Source organism: Sabethes cyaneus, chromosome 1 (assembly GCF_943734655.1).
Source record: "Sabethes cyaneus chromosome 1, idSabCyanKW18_F2, whole genome shotgun sequence".
Classification (NCBI taxonomy): Eukaryota; Metazoa; Arthropoda; class Insecta; order Diptera; family Culicidae; genus Sabethes; species Sabethes cyaneus.
The window spans coordinates 149,839,740-149,860,032 of NC_071353.1; the positions used below are offsets into that span (position 1 = coordinate 149,839,740).

Here is a 20,293-nt window from a genome sequence, read left to right on the forward strand (position 1 = left end):
ATAGAACAAAAATGTTAAAATAATAACAAGCCAAGAAGAAGATATCACTTTAAACCCTCCAATTTTCGATACTCTTCCGTGACGATAAAATTTGATGGTATTATCGATATAAAATTACTAGCGATATTATCAGTAGCACACTTTTCATCACAGTTTTGAAAGGTTGCACTTTATAACTGTGCAGTCCAATTGAGTGCGAAGAGCGCAATATTGATTATACTGTAGCGAATCACTGACGTTCCGTTACGATACGTTGCCGTGGATGTTCGCTGACGGTCAGTGTGTTCCAGCTTTACGGCTTGCGATATTGCGATGTTCTTTGCACGGCGCAGAGCTCGGCTATAGCAGGTGTGCCAGATCTGAAGGTTTACCCAAGGGTTTACCTTAAAATATTTTCAATCCTGAATTCTCACTGTAGGATACATGGAAAGATCAAGAAAGTTTACAAATTTTCGTTAATTTTTAATGCCGTTTAACTTGCATTTAAATATCACTGGAATGAACTTGTGTTGGTCAGCATTTAAGTTTCTCGCATTTTCCAGAAAGGTTGAATTTGTGTTGCAAATTTACTGGCATCAGCTGTTGTTTGCAAACCTCGCAAACCAACATCGAACAACAGCAACGAAACCATCGAAACACCCGTTTTGACAGATTTGTTTACAGTCGTTTCGCTCCCAATCTCGGCATCAGTTCGTGGTTCGTGTTTGTTCTTCCCATTTCTCTGTGCTGTGCTTTTGCTTGTGCAACCCGTCCGTGTCCGTACGTCCGTACGAGTTGCGAGTGCGGAAAAGAAGTGACCAGATCAGTAGCAAAGTAACGGAGTTGTGATCAAATTGGTTAGTGGAAAAAGGTTGTTATTTTTGGTGAGAAAAACTGAGTGTGTGCTTTGGAAGAAAATTGTGCCCGCGTGGAAAACTCAAGTACAAAGCAAAGACCACCACAAAAAGAAAATAGCTTTGACTTTGTTGTTTGATCAACCGAGAAGAACATCCACACTCTCAGGTCTCAGCTCTGTAGATGTTGCTCCAAAAATGGAAATGTTCACAACAAGAAGCTAGGTAACAACTAAGGAAGTTTTCGGAACGACATTGCGTCAGCTGCTGCTGCTGGCTGCTGCAGAATCGCAAATTATTCGGACAACTTCACCCATCACATCACACCAGCACCAGGCAGCAGCTGCAAAACGACAAGAAGTGGGAAGCTGGCAGACGTTTTGCAACCTACGCTCAAAACGGGTACAGTCGATGAAACAGTGAGAAAAGTTTTTGAGAAAAATGGAATCAGCGCTAGTGCGCTGATGAAAAGTGTGTGCTAAAAATCCGTCCTTCGATTGATATCAGAGCAGTGGCACTAAACAGTATAAATTAGGAGGCTCCAGTACCTACCCCGTAGTACATCGCAACCATGGTGAGTACGCGCTCTGTTTGTTACTGCGATTTGCATAACAAATTAATGTTGCTGTTTGATTGCCTGATGGTGACTGTGCCTTGTCTAGCAGGGCGCGAAGATTGTTAGAGGCGACAAGCGGGCTCGCCCTTGTGCCTAATTCGGGTTGGGTAGTGGCACTATGCAGACTACGATTTAATGTTATGGCTAATCGATGGCTCACTACCTCGATTATTAAATTTGCCCTGAAGGAATTCACTCAGTCGGGTCAGGGTTATAGCATAAATTCAATTAGTATCATAGCTTTTCGAGTGTGGAATTTAATGACTATTAGTTAATGAGTGAAATTGGAGGAAGGTCAAGGCCGTGGTTCGGAAAGTTATTATTGATTTTAAGTGCTGGCTAGTATCATAACATGTTCTTTTGATAAGAATTTCTCCAGCGCAGTAGGCTAGTGAACAGATATCGAATTGTTTACCTCCGTGCTATCACAAGCATTTACAACTCTAACACTGATGTATTTGTTAGTGAGCAAAATTCCTTATCAGTTTGACGGCTCTCCGCATATTCTCTCCCATTCCTTCAGCATTAATGTACCTGGAAGAAAACAAAACTGCAGCGCAGAAGCGCCCATTTTCAGTATTGTCGTGCAGCCACCTGACTGGTGAAGACCGAGTTTTTCCGCCATTCTCGATTCCTGTTCCAATTTATCCCCCCAACAAAGTTTTTATTACCCGTTTGACCTCGCCACTAATCGATTCACCCTTGATCTGTATCGTGTGTGCCGCAGAGTTCCACCGTCGTGACGCGCCAAGGTGCCCAAAAGTCCAAAATCACAACCCGAGCCAAGCAGGCAGCCATCGCCGCGGAGCAAGCGGAACGTAAAAACAAGTTCTACGGCCGAAAACCACCGACGCCCGCCACCGTCACGTTAGCGGAAGCGAAAAAACGAGGCAAGTTGAAAATGTCCACTCAAAGCGGACAGCCGGGACCGGACGGACAACCGGTGGCCGACCAGAACGGCGTGCAGCTGAAGGATATCTACGGCAATGCACTCGGCGCTGCCGAGTTGGTCCGTGGTGCTACTGGGTTGGTGTATGACGAAAGGATGGCTGAACACCAGTGCTTGTGGGACCGTGGCTATCCGGAGTGTCCGGAACGTTTTACCAGGGTTTTAGAACGTTGTCGTGAACTGAAGCTGGTTGAACGCTGTCAGTTGATTGAACCACGGATGGCAACCGAAGCGGAACTACTGACGAAACATACACCGGAACAGGTGGAGATCCTAAAAGCAACGAAGGAATCTGGTGATCCGGATGCACTGGAGGAGCTTAGCTCGCATTATGATGCGATTTTCATTCACCCGGTAAGTATCTATTTTGGGAACCAAAAATTAAGATAATTCTGCTTATCAGCAGAAGCTGAAATGAGAGTTGTTTTGTGCTTTAATTAAGCAAACAATAAACAACAGTAATGTAATTGGTTTTTATTATCATCCCCGTACTACTTATCAGTCTTCGTACGATTGCTCGCTGTTGTCGGCTGGCAGTACCATCGAGCTGGTGAATGCTATCGTCGCTGGGCGGGTGCAGAATGGAATGGCAATCATCCGTCCGCCGGGTCATCATGCAATGAAAGCCGAATACAATGGGTATTGTTTCTTCAACAATGTTGCCATTGCTGCCCAGCATGCGCTGGATAATCTCGGGTTGAAACGGATCCTGGTGGTCGATTGGGACGTCCATCACGGGCAGGGAACGCAACGGATGTTTTACGACGATCCGCGGTGAGTTTGTGATCGATATTACATATTGTTGAAGCTATTTAACAGTTTATTTCTTTCCAACAGGGTGCTGTACTTTTCCATCCATCGGTACGAGTGTGGAACTTTCTGGCCGAATCTTCGCGAATCCGATTTTGATTACGTTGGCGAAGGAGCTGGCCTTGGCTATAACTTCAATGTACCTCTCAATCGGATAGGAATGACCAATGCTGATTATTTAGCCATTTGGCAGCAAATTTTGCTGCCCGTGGCTATGGAGGTAAGATAGTATGTAAATAAGAACTCTTTAGACAAAAATCTGACAAGTGCAGTCCATGTACTTGTCTTCAACAAAAGCTAATTTAAATCAAAGCAGACTGACTTTTTAAATTTTAAAACCTGTATTTTCTAGTATAGATTTTTGCTAACGAACTTTAGCATGAAAACGTAGACTGAAATTAAAAACCAAACTTGAAATTATTTGTTGGGCATTCGTTATCCGGAGCTGCAGGGTAAAGCTACATCTCGAAGAAACAAAAGTTTCAGGTACCTACTGGAGCTGTTCTGGAGGCAGCGCCTGAAAGGGTTAACTCCGAAGAAAAAAGTCGAAGGAGGCAAAATGTCTACTAGTAAGTTGTCTTGCCGATGAATGCCTGGAAATGAGAAGGAAATCACGAATGAAATGTGGCAAAGTCTCGAAGTCAAATTAGTGTTACCTTGTAACCACCCAAGTTTTTACCAAGGTGTTGTTTAATTTGCGAAACTTCGTTACACAAGATTGCAGTAGACGGGGTACCCAAATGAAGAATAGGTTTTCATCATTCATATAATAGCCTTTGTTCAAGTTACTTGATAATAAATAGTTCTACAAGATTGAAGTATAACATATTGGCGACGAGGATTTAAACTCGAATTCATCGCTTTGAAGGAAGAGCCACTCATTCAAAATGGCAAGATCTGGGGCGATTTTCAAGACCTGTATCAGCAAATTTTGCGACAGAATAAGGAGATGGCGAGCAAAACGCTCGGATGATGCAGAACGTTTCGGCTCTCAAGAAAACGCTTCAGCGTGGTCATCGAGCAGTCCGGAATTCATCATCAAATCTCTGGCATCCAACATCCGGGAATTCGCCTATGATCCAGAAAACGGTCTCTTTTTCGACCGGTGGTACCGGAAGTACGAAGATCCCTTCCTCAAGGACGGGGCGAAGTTGGATGATGCAGCAAAAGTCCGGTTGCTACTGAGAAGACTTAGTGTGACTGTGCATGACAAGTATGTCAACTTCGTGCTTCCAAACCACCCCCGTGAATTTTCATTCGAAGAAACTGAAGAAATTGAAAGAGCTGTTCAGCGTTCGCGTCTCACTGTTTACCAAACGGTACCTGTGTTTTCAACTGAGCAAAAACGACGCTGACGATTTTTTTATGTACGCAGGTATAACCAATAAATACTGTAAAGATTTCGAGCTGAACAAGATTACGGCCGATCAGTTCAAAAGCCTGATTTTTATTTGCGGGTTACGCTCTCCAAAGGATGTCCACGAGACTTCCATCCAAGCTGGAAAACAATGCAGAAGGGGAGTGTAATCTTGAATCGCTCATCGCAGAATGCCAACGTAATCAAAACCAGAAACATGATATAGCTATCGTGGAACAGAAGAAACCGATAAGTTCAATTTGTTCAGTCAAACAAAACAAACCACCATCGATTAAATCACGTTCAAAGGAAAGCAAGAAGTCAAAGATTGAAGGTCCTAGAACACCCTGTTGGCAGTGTGGCGGAATGCATTACGTCCGAGACTGCACATACACGAAGCATGTTTGTCGGAACTGTAAGCAAACTGGACACAAAGAGGGTTATTGTGGCTGTTATACGACGAAAGCGGCGTCAAAGGGGAAGAAAGTAAATGGTATTTACTCTATAAACCAAGTTAGCTATCCTTCGAGACGAAAGTACCTGACAATCGACATCGATGGATCTTCAATCACGCTACAGTTGGACACTGCTTCCGATATTTCAATCATCTCACAGAAGCAGTGGAAACTTTACTGACTCCTACTACTCAAACTGCTAGGACAGCGTCAGGTAAGCCGTTTCGTCTACTTGGTGAACTCCGATGCACAGTTACTCTTGGAGATATCACCAAAACTGCAGTTTTATATGTGACGACCAGTTGCATAAATTTGTTCGGGCTGGATTGGATCGAGTTGTTCGGACTATGGGACACCGCACTATCTGCAATTTGTAACCAAGTTTATGCTGGTGCTGATCAAGCTAATTACATAGAACAGTACAAAGCCAAGTTTCCAGATGTGTTTAAGCCTAGTCTTGGACACTGTAAGAAGATGAAGGTTCACCTATATCTCAAGCCAGATGCCAGACCTGTCTTCAAACCAAAGCGTCCAGTTCCATTTACATCCATAGAGAAGATTGATGCTGAATTGGATCGTTTGCAAGAATTGGGTATCATTACGCCAGTGGATTTTTCGCAATGGGCTGCACCAATCGTAGCAGTTAAAAAGCCAGGAGGAAAAGTGCGCATTTGTGCGGATTACTCAACTGGACTTAATGCTGTTTTGGAACCCAATCATTATCCGTTACCAGTACCAGATGATATATTCAGCAAGCTTAACGGATGCCGGTATTTTAGCATTATCGACCTGAGCGATGCTTATCTTCAGGTTGAAGTTGACGACGACTCGAAGCAGCTACTAACGATTAACACGCATCGAGGACTCTTCCGGTTCAATCGACTTGCGCCGGGTGTAAAATCTGCCCCTGGAGCTTTCCAGCAATTGATGAACAGCATGGTTGCTGGACTTAAAGGAGTGGACTCTTTCTTGGACGACATTTTGGTGTATAGCAGAACTGAAAAGGAGCATCACAAATCTCTTCACGCTCTGTTTCAACGTCTCCAGTCATACGGTTTCATTTTGAGGGAAGAAAAGTGCAAACTTCTTCAGCCGCAGATCAAATACCTTGGACATATTGTAGATGTCAAAGGACTCCGTCCTGATCCGGTCAAGATTGAATCTATCATCAAAATGCCGCCTCCGCATGACATTACAAGTCTACGTTCATTTCTTGGTGCGGTAAATTTTTATGCAAAATTTGTCCAGGAAATGCATCAGTTGCGACGGCCACTTGACGCGCTGCTCAAGAAAAACTCCAAATTTAATTGGAATAGTGAGTGCCAACAATCATTCCAGCGGTTCAAAGAGGTTCTTCAGTCGGATTTATTGCTTACGCATTATGATCCTGCTCTACCCATCATCGTTGCTGCCGATGCATCGCAGTCTGGAATTGGCGCATGTCTGATGCATCAGTTTCCCGATGGTACTCTGAAAGCTGTTGCACACGCGTCTCGCTCTCTAACTTCCGCAAATTATGGTCAGATCGAAAAGGAAGGTCTTGCATTGGTGTTTTCCGTAACGAAATTCCATCGCATGCTGCTAGGTCGCAAGTTCACGCTCCAGACAGATCACCAGCCACTATTGCGAATTTTTGGACTGAAGAAAGGAATTCCTGTTCACACGGCAAACCGACTTCAACGTTGGGCACTGACACTCATGTGCTATAATTTCGATATTGAATACGTATCCACAACTCAATTCGGATATGTCGACGTACTATCTCGATTGATCGACAGCAACGTCAAACCAGATGAGGATTTTATCATTGCTTCTATACAAACGGAGGACGACGTTGAGGTGCCCCTTCAAGAAGCAATCAGAACACTACCGGTAACATTCAAATCGGTGCGTAGTGCTACTCTCCAGTGCCCAGTACTCCAGCAAGTAGTGCAGCATATCCATCTTGGATGGCCTTCTAAGCTCGACAGCATTGTCAACGCTGCAGTACGACCGTTTTTCGTTCATCGAGATGCATTGTCGGTTGTAAAGGATTGTGTTATGATGTCTAACCGTTTAGTATTCCAGAAAATTCACGTAAGCGAATTATGAAGCAACTTCATCGAGGACATCCGGGGATGGAGAGGATGAAAGCTGTTGCACGTAGCCATGTGTACTGGCCAGGAATCGATGATAATATTGCTGACTTCGTAAAAAGGTGTGATAATTGCATTGCTCATTCGAAGACGCCAACAAAAGTGCCACTGCAAGCATGGCCACTTGCGCAATCTCCATGGGAACGTATCCACATTGACTTCGCTGGCCCAATAAACGGATTACACCTTCTAGTGGTTGTGGACGCCTTTTCAAAATGGCCAGAAATACGCATCGTACGATCCCCAACAACGGCTGCAGTAACTGAGTTTCTGAGTGAATTATTTGCACGGTTTGGCATTCCAAATGTTATATTTTCCGACAATGGTACACAGTTCACATCGGAACAGTTTGCGATACTATGCAAGAAGAATGGTATTCAGCATTTTCGAATTTCGCCTTATCACCCGCAGTCAAACGGACAGGCCGAAAAATTCGTAGACACCTTGAAGAGGTCATTGCGTAAAATCAACGAAGGGGAAGCTATCTCTGAAACGCTCCAGACATTCCTCCAAGTATATAGGACTACACCTAGTCGTGTTCTTAATGGCAAGACACCGTCACAGCAGATGCTTGGTCGTAACATGAAGACAATCCTTGATCTTCTACATTACAATCAACCGAAACCGGTAGTTTTGAACTACAGTCAGAACGAGCAATTCAATCTGAAGCACGGCGCACTTCCACGTGATTTCAAAAGTGGAGACAAGGTCTACGCTAAAGTCTACAGCAGCAATAATAAATGGCAATGGGTTTCCGGCGTTATCATTGAAAACATCGGACGTGTCAACCACAATGTGCTGCTCGACGAGTATCACGGACGTAAGAAGCTTATTAGGTCGCATACCAACCAACTTAAGCATCGTTGTAATGAGACAACAGCTGACGCTGAAAGTTCGATGTCCCTAGGTATTCTGGTAGATATGTTCGGCCTAAACAATTCAACCAGCGGTAGCGTACCGCATTCCACGAGACGTTCATTCCAGATCGAGCAGGAAATAGTTCCCGTTGCGTCAACTTCCGAATGTCAAGCCGAGGTTCAACAACAGCCTGAGGTAGCGGTAGAAGGACCGAGTGACCTGTATACAACCTCAAGTCCACAGACCATCGCAGTATCGAATTTAGACGTCGGTTCCAGTCAAAACAGACAACCTGATTCAGTGCTCGAAAGCGAACAGCTTACAGATGATTCCATTACTGAGTCTCCACCTGTTCGACCCCAGAGAACAATCAGGATGCCGTCTAGACTTGAGCCTTACCTGTTCTGGAAATAAGAAGGGAGGAAATGTTACCTTGTAACCACCTAAGTGGTTACCAAGGTGTTGTTTAATTTGCAAAACTTCGTTACACAAGATTGCAGTAGACCGAGTACCCAAATGAAGAATAGATTTTCATCATTCATATTATAGCCTTTGTTCAAGATAGTTGATAATATCTAAAAATAAAAAATAAGAAAACTTATCCAATTTAATTCTACTATGTGTATTTTATTCAATGACAGATACGTATTTCGCCTACGACTTGCAGGCTTCCTCAGTGTCTGTTTTCGAAGTTCGAAAACAGACACTGAGGAATCCTGCAAGTCGTAGGCGAAATACGTATCTGTCATTGAATAAAATACACATAGTAGAATTAAATTGGATAAGTTTTCTTATTTTTTATTTTTAGGTTTCGTATTCTACTAAGACGCTCCAAAAACTTCAGTAGTTGATAATAAATATTTCTACAAGATTGAAGTATAACAGTACTTATAGAGATAACCTACAAGATTGCTTTCATTAGTGGATGGTTCATCGAATCCTTCACCAACTCATTCAAACCGTGGCAGCTTAAAAATCAATTAGGACAATTGGGCAGACGAAAACATTGCCCAGGAGAGGAGAAGTTGAATTCCTAATGAATTTCCGCGACATCGAGCTGCATGGTTTTTCGGTTGCCTCCACAGTTGCATACGAAGCATGCAACTACCCACCCAAGCAATGATGTGAGTTTTATTGTACTCTTATGGTAGTCTTGAAGACTAATTTTAGTCTTAAATACCATAATAAGAGTAGAATAAAACCCAAATTGTTACTTGGGTACGCACCCTTTTTACTGCTGGCTCGGCAAAGCTTCGTCTCCTCACAGTAAATCCAAATTGGTGCCTTTGCGTGAGCTTACCATCCCACGGAAAAAATTGTGCGCCGTGGCTTGCCGTCCTAAGACAAAGCCTGTTGAACAAAGTTTTTCCATGTAACTCAGTTGCGGGCTACCGCTCTCCAATTCCTCGGACCCCGAGTACTCTCCGCTAGATCTCGCTCCACCTGGTCTAACCATCGTGCTCGCAGCGCTCCTGGTCGTCTTGTTCCTACCGCATTTGGGCGAACACCATCTTTGCAGGGTAGTTGTCCGGCACTCTTGCAACATGTCCTGCCCTTCGTATCCGTCCAAACTTTAGCCACCTTCTGGATACTGGGTTCGCCATAAAGCTGTGCAAGTTCATGGTTCATCCTCCGCCTTCATACTCCGTTCTCCTGTACGCCGCCGAAGATCGTTCTTAGCACTCGTCGTTCGAAAACTCCGAGCACTCGCAGGTCCTCCTCGAGCATTGTCCATGTTTCATGCCCGTAGAGAACAACCGGTCTAATAAGCGTCTTGTACAGGGTGCACTTTGTACGGGGACTTAGTCTGCTCGACCGCAATTGCTTGTGGAGCCCATAGTAAGCACGACTTCCGCTGATAATACGCCTCCGAATCTCCCGGCTGGCATCATTGTCCGCCGTTACCAGGGAGCCAAGGTAGACAAATTCATCGACTACCTCAAACTCATCGCCGTCGATCAATATACTACTGCCCAAGCGGTGTCGTTCGGCCTCGGTTCCGCTGGCCAGAATGTACTTTGTTTTAGACGTATTTATCTTTAACCTTTTCCAATCTTTTCTGCTTCGCGCTTTAGTCTGGTGTACTGTTTAGCCACCACCACAAATGTTCTGCCGATAATATCCCTGTCATCGGCTAATCAGACGAATTGACTAGATTTGTTGAATATCGTGCCCCGCGTTTTAATATCCGCTCGGTTCATAACACCTTGTAGCGCTATGTTGAACAGCAGGCATGAAAGACCATCACCTTGACGAAGCCCTCTGTGTGATTCGAATGAACTTGATAATCCACCCGAAATCCGAACACAGCACTGTGTACCATCCATCGTAGATTTAATCAGTTGGATGAGCTTCCTGGGGCAGCTGTTCTCGTCCATGATTTTTCATCGGTTTTTCCGGTCGATGGTATCATATGCGGCTTTGAAGTCAGCAAACAAATGGCGCGTGGGAATTCTGTATTCACGTCCCTTTTGGAGGATCTGCCGCAGTGTAAATATTTGATCCGTTGTAGACCGACCTTCGACGAAACAGGCTTGATAAGTTCCCACAAATCTGTTCTTCGCAATTGGTGATAGTCGGCGGAAAATGATTTGGGACAGCACTTTATAGGCGGCATTGAGAACGGTGATCGCTCGATAGTTCTCACAGTCCAACTTGTCGCCCTTTTTATAGATCGGGCAGATAACCCCATCTTTCCACTCCTCCGGTAGCTGTTCCGTATCCCAAATTCTAACAATTAGCCGGTGCATACAAACGGCCAGCTTTTCTGGTCCCATTTTAATAAGCTCTGCTCCGATGCCATCTTTCCCAGCAGATTTATTGTTCTTTAACTGCATGATGGTCTCCTTAACTTCGCCTATCGTTGCAGCTGGTACCTCTTCCCCGTTTGTTGCACCGTCGAAATCGCTTTCCCCGCCGCCAAACAGGTCTTCTACCTATCGGTCCCCTCAAGATCGTCCGTCAGAATACTAGCATTGTTAGCTCGCGGCACAAAGTCTTTGCGGGATCCGTTCAGTTTCTGGTAGAACTTTGCGGACGATGCAGCCGCTCAAACTGTGCACATTCCTGCTCTTCCAGGTAGCGCTTTTTCTCCCGGAAGATTTGGTTTCGTTGCATCTTCTTCTGTTTGTGTCGTTCCACGTTCTGATGTCTGGCATTGCGCATCCATCACCCTTCTACATTCATCGTCAAACCAATCGTTCCGCTGATTCCGTGCCACGTGCCCGATGGAGCTCTCCGCTACACTGCTGATGGCTGTTTTGATGATGTTCCACCAGTCTTCGAACGGGGCTCAGTCCAGCTCGTCCTCTTCCGGCAGCGCAGCTTCGAGTGAGTGCGCGTAGTTTACGGTGACGTCTGGCTGCTTTAGCTGCGCGAGATCTAACGATCGATAATGTCTGAGAAGTGCCGTCCATCGATCAAAACGTGTCTGTCTGACTTAGTGACCTCCAGCTCTACCTGTATAGGAGTCTGTGCTGGAAGAAGATATTACGTACGGTCATTTCTTAGAGGCGGTAAAGTCGATAACCTCAGTAAGATACTCGAGTGTAGCGAAGTACTGAATATAGGGAGTTGTTCGAATCATGCATGACAATATGATCCTAAAAAATAATAAACTTCGAAGGAACACTGACTTAGGAAATGAGGAAGCGCCTAATCGGGTGTCGCCAGGGCCGCCACAATATCACGCTACCAGAACCTGGTCTAGAATCTGGGTCCAAAATCTGATAATAAATGTTATCCACAACATGGTCCACAATCTAGTTCAAATCTGTTTCAAAATCTGCAACAATATCTTATTAAAAATGGAGCCCAATATGTTCTGTAGGTCCAAGATCTGATCCAAAATGTGGTCCAAAATATGGTTTATAATCTGGACCAAAATCTGATATAAAATGTGGTCCAGTCCAACTGCAAAATCTAGCCCAAAATTTGATCGAAAATTTGTCACATTTTTTCCAAAATGCAGTGCAGAATCAGGCAAAGTTCACAATCTGGTCCAGGTCCAGAATATGATCCAAAATTTAATCAAAAATGTGCCCCAAAATATCCAAAATCTGGTCCAAAATCGGATAAAAAATGTGGACTAATATCTGATCTATAATCTGATGCAGTTCCAAGATCTGGTTCAGGTCCACCAAGATGTGGTCCAGAATCGGGACAAGGTAGCCACAAGGTGACCGAGTCTGCCTTGACAAGCGAGTGGTAGTGAGCTTGAATCGAACCAACAATGAAGTCTCTAACTCGTTAACAGCTGGCTGCAAAGTCTGTCGTATACAAACAGAAGGTCAAGTTTCGATAACGGAATGAAGCACCTAGGCTTTGCTTTGAATTCTCTTATCGTAATCTGCCCACAAAATTGTAATTGTAATCTGCCCACAAAAGTGGAACTTACTTCAGGTGCGAATAAAGCACCTGAAGGGGTGAAACAAAAAAAACCTACACTTAAGCACAGATAATAAGCAGTTCGCTCACTGCGCACTGCAAAAAGAACAAAGAGCGGAATACAACAATTGGACGCTATCACAATCAGGGCTTCGACCGATCCTTTTTTTCTACCGCAGTCACACCAACGCGCATTCAAGTTCACACCGTCCGTTTAGAAGTGGGATACGAACGCTATGCATAACACAACTGGCAGTTTGCTCAGTCAAACGCCGATCGCACGCAGCAGAACGACCGCGCTCTAAAATTTGTTGACATTTTTGTTTCGATCAAGTTGCCTTTACCGTTTGGAGCAGCGAATGACTGCAAAACAGTCAAATCTGGCTTTAGTTTTCAAAAGGTCGCATAATGCATGTAAAAGGGTTGATTATGCGACCTTCTGAAAACTAAAGCCAGAAATGATTGGCAATCACCACGCTAACGAAAAGCAACCGCACAATCGTATGATTCAATACTACAAAAAAACAACCACTACATGTGCATGGAAGAAGTCGGTCGGACTCCGTCCAATACAAACGAATGTTTTGCTTGCGTCGGACCGACGTCCGGGTGACAAACTATTACTGTGAGCAGCCGATTTGGAGACAAAAAGAGAAACGAAAAAATACGTCACCGTATGCTTCCAGTCAGTTTGCAGTTTATATTCTCAAAGCGGAAAGCAAAACGGGAGATCGACTGGTTGCTTTTGCTGAGATGCCGCATGAATTGTAAGACGGCAGCAGCGCAAGCGGGAGATTGACTGGATTCAAAAAACAGTCAAATGATCGTTCAAAAAGCGGAGTTTGAATGCGGAAAGTTCGCATTCACGGCAGTCACATTCAACTTGCGATCCCTTTTCAAGCCCTGATCACAATAGATCAAAATACTGGTTGTAGTGATAATGTCCACACAAAAAAAAAAATGGCCACAATCTGGTTCAGGTCCAGAAGCTAGCCCAAAATTCAATCAAAGTAGTGATCCAAAATTTTATTCAAAGTCTGGACCAAATATGATGAAAACTTGGTCCAAAATCTGATCCAAAAGCTGATGCAGGTGCAAAGTGGTTCCAAAATCTTAAACCAAAGTTGAAAACAGTTGATGATAGTTGGTGGTTGTAAAACTTGGACGCAGAAAACCTGTCCAAATCTGGCTTACAACCTGGTCCAGTTCCAGAAATTGATCAAAAATTTGATCCAAGATCTGGTCCGAAATCTGGTTTTGGTCTAGAATGTGATCCAAAATCTGAAAAAAATGTAGTCCCAAATATGACTTATAATCTGGACCAAAATCTGATAAAAAATGTGGTCCTGAACCTAGTCCAGGTCCAAAATCTGGTCCCACATCTGATTCAAAATCTGATCAAAAATGTGGTCCAAAATATCTAAAACCTGCTCTAAAAACTGGCCCAGAATCTGATGGAAATTCAGCATCTGGCTCAGGTTCTCAGGTAATCCGAAATTTGGTCCAGAATATAGTTCAAAACTATTCCTAAATTCGTTACAAATTTGGTTAGAAACATAGTTCGCAATCTAATCCAGGTTCAGAATCTGGTTCAAACCCTAATCCGTAATACGGTTGGTGGTTTGAAATTTGATCAAAAATGTAGCTCAAGATCTGATTTATATTGTGATCCAATTCCAAAATCTGGACCCATATTTGATCCAAATTCTGGTTCAAAATCTGTTAGAAAATGTGGTTCAGAATCGAAGCAAAGTCCATAACGGACCAGGTCCAGAATCTGATCCAAATTTTGTTGAAAAATGTGGTCCAAAATATTATCTAAAATCTGGTCAAATCTGCTAAAAATGTGGCCCAAAGCTTGATCTGGAATCGGCTCCAAGATTGCTTCAGGTCCTTCCAAATTGTGGTCCAGAATCGGAACGTGATTAACAATGTGGTTCAGGTCCAGAATGTGGTCCAGACCAGCTTTAGAATCTGGGACCAAAATCTAATCCAAAATCTGTTCAAAAATCTGATCCAAAATGTGGTTCAAAATTTGCTTTGGAATCTAACCTAATTCTATTTCAAAATCAGAAACAAAAGTTGATTTAAAAACTGATCAAAAAAATGGGGCCCCAAAAAATCTGATTAAAAATGTGATCCAAAATCTGATAGGAAATGTGGACCAATATGTGGTCCAGGTATAGAATTGGGTCCAGGTCCAAAATCTGGTCCAGAATCTAGTCGAAATCTGTTCCAAAATTTGTTACAAATTCTGCAAAAAAGTTCAAAGTTGCAAAGTTCAGAATCTGGTTGGTGGCGTAAAATTAACAACACTGATTTAAGCAACGTGGGAGTGCTAAATTGGCTCTTCACCAACGTCACGCTACGGGTCTGGCCTGAGATAGACAAGAAAACGAGTGGAAACAAATTCAAATGAGTGAGGGTCTGCGTGAGTTCCCTATACGTATAAAAGGCATGAGTAAGAGCTTAGAATGATAATCGGATGGTTGGAAAACTACCGACGAAAAGCCCAGAAAAGTCACTACGGCTCTATTTCGAATGAAGGGAAAGTGGGAATCTTTGGTATGGTAGTTATACTGCGGCTGGAATTTTAAAGTAGATTTAGTCATACCTTATAAGCAATTGCGTATCGGTATCATACTACTAACACTACTTGATTATTGAACCAAACCGAAACGAACACAAAACAAAAATTATAAATTATAATTATAATGTTTATATTAATAGAATATTCCCCACGATAAAACTGAACCTTGACTTGGTGAAGGGCTTTTTAACTAATCAGTAAATGGTCAGCGGTCACGTTAACCTCTGGATGTGAGTATATATCAAGCTACTTTTGTGATTTCTACTGAAACTCGGGGTAAAAATTTTCCAAATGTGATTGTTGCATTATTCAGAAAGTGCTTTTATTCCGTATAAGAATAAGGTCTCTCGGGGATCTCTTAAAATAGATTAATGTTTCTGGGGCTCATCCCTGTTTACCAAAGTTGTCACAAATATCTGCGAAAAATGTCGGTCGGGGGGCTTAGGGTCATTAAGGGGATGTAAGCGGGACACCAGATCCGGTTTGGATGCCGAAAGACCATTCTACACTGATGACGGGCAATGATAGAGGTACTACGGTAGCAGATGGTAAAATTAAGTCAGTTCTTGATAGAATAGTAAGCGTTGACTTGTCCTATGTTATAGTTAGTTCACAATATAATTGTCGTTCAACCTGATCAGTCGCACTTTTACTTTGCTATCAGGTTATAACATTTAATGGCAGTATTCAATCCGAATCCAGTAGCGGCAATCGATCCGGAAGCGGGCATGCGGATGGCGTAACGCGACTTCCAGGTGGTGGTTCGTCCCTGCTACAGATAGATAAATTGAAAGGCCGTGAAAATTATGTATCGTGGGCATTTGCTATGCGAATGGTTCTGATTCGTGAGGGTACGTGGCGTGCCGTGGATCCTCCAGAAAACACCCAGATAAGCGAGGACCTTTCAGAACGAGCACTAGCAACGATTTGCCTAAGTATCGAATCATACAATTACAGTTTGGTACAGAAGGCGAAAACGGCTACGGAAGCATGGAACAGCTTGAAGATGGCATTCCAGGAGTGTGGCAGGTATCGCAAGATCAATTTGCTACGGAAGCTGACTCGTTTGGAACTCGAAGGTTGCTCGTCAGTGGAGGAGTACGTAGATGAAATAATGTCTACTAGTCATAAACTCGACGAAATCGGATTCAAGTTAGATGACGAATGGCTCACATTGATTTTGTTAATGGGTCTACCAGAACGATATGAACCCATGATCATGGGCATGGACGCATCAGGAGTTAATTTGACAGCAGATATAGTCAAGTCAAAAATATTGCAGGACGTGACGCTAGAACGCAGTGGTGGTGCTTCTGGAAATTCATCTGGGGCGTTACTAACAGGCAATAACAAGAGCCAATCGAAGAAGAAGGACAAATCGAACGTAAAATGCTTCAAGTGCGACAAACTTGGTCATTATGCATCGGAGTGTCGACAGAAATCTAAGGTGAACGGAAATTCTGGTCGACATAAGCAGGCGGCTTTGCTGGCATGGCATGATGCAGCTCATCGAATGGAAGACTGGATTCTAGACTCAGGAGCTGGACGTCACATGTGTCGATCTAGGGGAGTATTAGAAGAAGCAGAGTCAACATCCGAATCGATATACGTGGCCAATGCAGTGGAAATCCCGGTGGAAGCGGTTGGAAACGTGAAACTGGTCGCCAACGTTGAACGAGCGTTTACCGATTTAAACATTTCCAATGTTTTATGTGTTCCTGAGCTTGCCATCAATCTTCTGTCTGTCAGTGAAATATGCAGGAAAGGTTACCGGATTACGTTTACTGACAAATCGTGTGAGGTGGTGAATGAATCCACAGGAGATATAATCGCCGTTGGACAAGTAGAGGATGGACTGTACAAATTGGACCTCAATTCACGAAACGTGGTGTGTGCTACCACATCAACCAGTGATATTCAGCTATGGCATCGGCGGTTAGGGCACCTCAACATTGATAGCATCAAACGGTTGACTACGATGGTAACTGGTGTCAAAATTGATAAATTTTCTATGCCTAGCTGTGAGTCTTGTGCAGCAGGCAAACATCGAAAACTTCCATTCAGGTCAAGCGGATTTCGAGCAAAGGATGCCTTGGAATTAATCCATTCGGACCTGTGTGGGCCTATGGAAAAGTCATCATTGGGTGGCAGCAGATATTGGATCACCTTCATCGATGATGCAACAAATATGACGTTTGCATATTTCCTCAAATCCAAGGCGGCTGCGTTCAGTGTTTTTCAAGAGTTTAAGGCTTATGTTGAAAACCAAACGGGAAGAAGGATAAAATGTCTAAGGACAGACAATGGGACGGAATACGACTCGAAACATTTCCAGGATTTTCTGAAGAAAAGCGGAATACGACACGAGAGGACAGTACCGTATAACCCAGAGCAGAACGGGACGTCGGAAAGGATGAACCGTACAATTGAGGAGAAGGCACGATGTTTACTGTACGATGCGGGACTCGAAAAGCGTTTTTGGGCAGAGGCGGCATCTACAGCAGTTTATTTGATTAACCGGATTCCGAGCAAGGGACGTTCTACTACACCTTTGAAATTATTTTATGGCAAGAAACCGAATTTATCTCATCTTCGAGTGCTTGGGTCTAAGGTAATGGCTTACGTACCCAAAGCAAAAAGGAAGAAGTGGGACATGAAGTCAATTCCGTGCATTCTGGTTGGATATGCGGAAAACTCCAAAGGCTACAGAGTGTTCAATTCGTCAAAAGGAGAAATCTTCGTCAGCCGAGATGTCATAGTGCTAAGTGAAGAGGATTTAAATCAATGTTCGGAAACCGAAAATGTACCGTACATCGTGGATGATGGTATGTGTTCAAACAGTACTGAAGAAGATAAACCTAGAAACAATGAAAGTGTAGAGGTCAACGATGAGATTCAACCGGAAGAATGTGTTACTCAAGAGGATTCGTGTTCATCTCAACCGTCTGCGCTCCCTTCGAATCTAACTCGAGAAAGTTTGCAACCTACAACGAGGCGCAGCGAGAGGGAGCGCCGTTTCAAAGGCAAGTATTCTGATTTTAAGGTCACATACAGTGTCCTCCCTCAGAATCTTGTCTCTTCGCAGGATAGTTGCAGTCCAGTGCGGCGATGTCATCAGGTTACTACGAGCGCTGCGCTCCCGTCACACTTCAAAGAAGAAGATGTTGAACTGCAACAAATTTCTGGGCACAGTGACTGGGGGCGCTCAGTCAGAGGCAAGTTTGAATCAGCACACCTAAGCGATAACAATCTGTCGCAGTCATATTTTTCAGAGAATCAGACTGTACCAGAAACCGTTCAAGAAGTGCTAGAGCGACCCGATCGCAGTGAGTGGATCGAAGCAATGGAGAATGAATTCCATGCGCTGATGGATAACAAAACGTGGCGTCTAGTCGACCTACCTACAGGACGGAAAGCTTTGAGGAATAAGTGGGTGTTTAAGGTGAAAACAAATCTAGATGGTTCTGTTGAACGATACAAGGCTCGGCTTGTGATTAAGGGTTATTCGCAAGTGAAAGGTGTGGACTTTCAAGAAACCTATTCGCCTGTCGTTCGTTACGCAACCGTACGTTATCTTCTGGCATTAGCGGCCAAGCTCGATCTGGTTGTGCATCAGATGGATGCCGTAACTGCATTCTTGCAGGGCGATCTCGGTGAGGAAGAGATCTTCATGGAGCAACCAGAAGGATTCTGTGATGACCAAGCACCGACGAAAGTGTGCAAGTTGCAGAAAGCGCTTTACGGTCTTAAGCAGGCCAGCAGAGTCTGGAATCAAAAATTGGATACGAAACTTAAGAGCATGAAATTCAAGAGATCACAATATGATACATGCGTCTATCACCAAGTTGTCGAAGGAAAGCTAGTCATCGTTGCAATTTACGTCGACGATTTCTTGATTATTTCTGATGATCAGCAGTTGGTAAATCGGATTAAACAGCAGTTGTGCGTGGATTTCAAAATGAAAGACTTGGGACCAGTCAAGCAGGTACTCGGACTAAGAGTTAGCAGATCAAATGGGGATATCACGATTGATCAAGAACAATACATCGATGAATTCTTATCTAAATTTCATTTGACCGATTGTAACGTTGCGCAGACTCCACTGGATGTGAACCAGCGTCTAACTAAGGAAATGTGTCCAGCGAATGAAGACGAACGGGAAAAGATGAGGAACATTCCGTACAAAGAGCTTGTTGGTGGACTTCAATTTATTGCGCAATGTACAAGATCGGATATTAGTCATGCGGTCAGCTTGGTCAGCAGCTACTGCAGCAACCCTGGACCAGCCCATTGGATTGCAGCTAAAAGAATTCTTCGGTATTTGAAGGGTACAAAACACGAAAAGCTGAAGTATTCACAAAACAAAGATAGCAATTTCTATGGCTACAGCGATGCAGACTGGGGAAATGATCCAGATACACGACGGTCTGTCAGTGGATATGTTTTCCTGCAGAATGGTGGAGCAGTCAGTTGGAATTCGAAAAGGCAACCCACTGTTGCACTTTCTACTACCGAAGCTGAGTACATGGCTTTATCGACAGCGACACAGGAAGCAATGTGGTGGAGAGGATTTCTTTTCGAGCTTCATGGGACTAATCAAGCAGTAGTAATCAAATGTGATAACAAAAGTGCAATTAGTTTGGCGGAGCGTGATGGAGGCTACTCGGCACGAAGCAAACACATCGATATTAGACATCATTACGTCCGTGAACAAGTCGAAAGGAAATTGATTAAACTAGAGTATGTTGCATCAAATCTTCAAGCGGCGGATATCCTTATCAAATCTTTACCTGGTCCGAAGCAAAATGAAGACAGAAAGATACTTAAGGTATCCTAGTTTAACGCTTAAGGAGGGATGATAGAATAGTAAGCGTTGACTTATAGTTATGACTTATGTTATAGTTAGTTCACAATATAATTGTCGTTCAACCTGATCAGTCGCACTTTTACTTTGCTATCAGTTCTTGTACTATATTACATATAATTCACAAAACTAATATTTCTAGCGGGTGGTCTTGGGGGTTTGGCGACGGATTCCCGTTATAAATACTGCGCACTAGCTCTTTGGTCTCGGGGGTTGGGAGGCGGATGTGACTCTACGTTTTAAAGCTTCTGCCGACTACCGCGAAAGCGCGAATGCCGAGGTCGTTCTTCTTTTCCAGCATAGAGCCGAAGTCATCTAAAAATCGCAAATCGCTTTCGACCTGGTCGAGCCATCGTGCACGTTGGGCCCCCCTGTTCCTGGTGGGGCTGTTGAAGAGGCATGTCAATTATGCTTGGAGCTCTACCTGTGTTCTAGTGGAC

The 20,293-nt window shown here is 43.7% G+C and overlaps 1 protein-coding gene across 2 annotated transcripts in view; it reads left to right on the forward strand.

Annotated features, from left to right (window-relative positions):
* Positions 1–684: 684 nt before the first annotated feature.
* LOC128732867 (histone deacetylase 6) overlaps positions 685–20,293 on the forward strand; it is a 36,761-nt gene continuing 17,152 nt past the window's right edge. For both annotated transcript variants that reach the window (XM_053826286.1, XM_053826287.1), the window contains exons 1-4: positions 685–1,407; positions 2,177–2,752; positions 2,901–3,172; positions 3,236–3,428. In XM_053826286.1, coding sequence (XP_053682261.1) covers positions 1,405–1,407; positions 2,177–2,752; positions 2,901–3,172; positions 3,236–3,428 — 1,044 coding nt within the window. In that variant the 5' untranslated portion in view covers positions 685–1,404. The remainder of the gene's footprint in view (positions 1,408–2,176; positions 2,753–2,900; positions 3,173–3,235; positions 3,429–20,293) is intronic.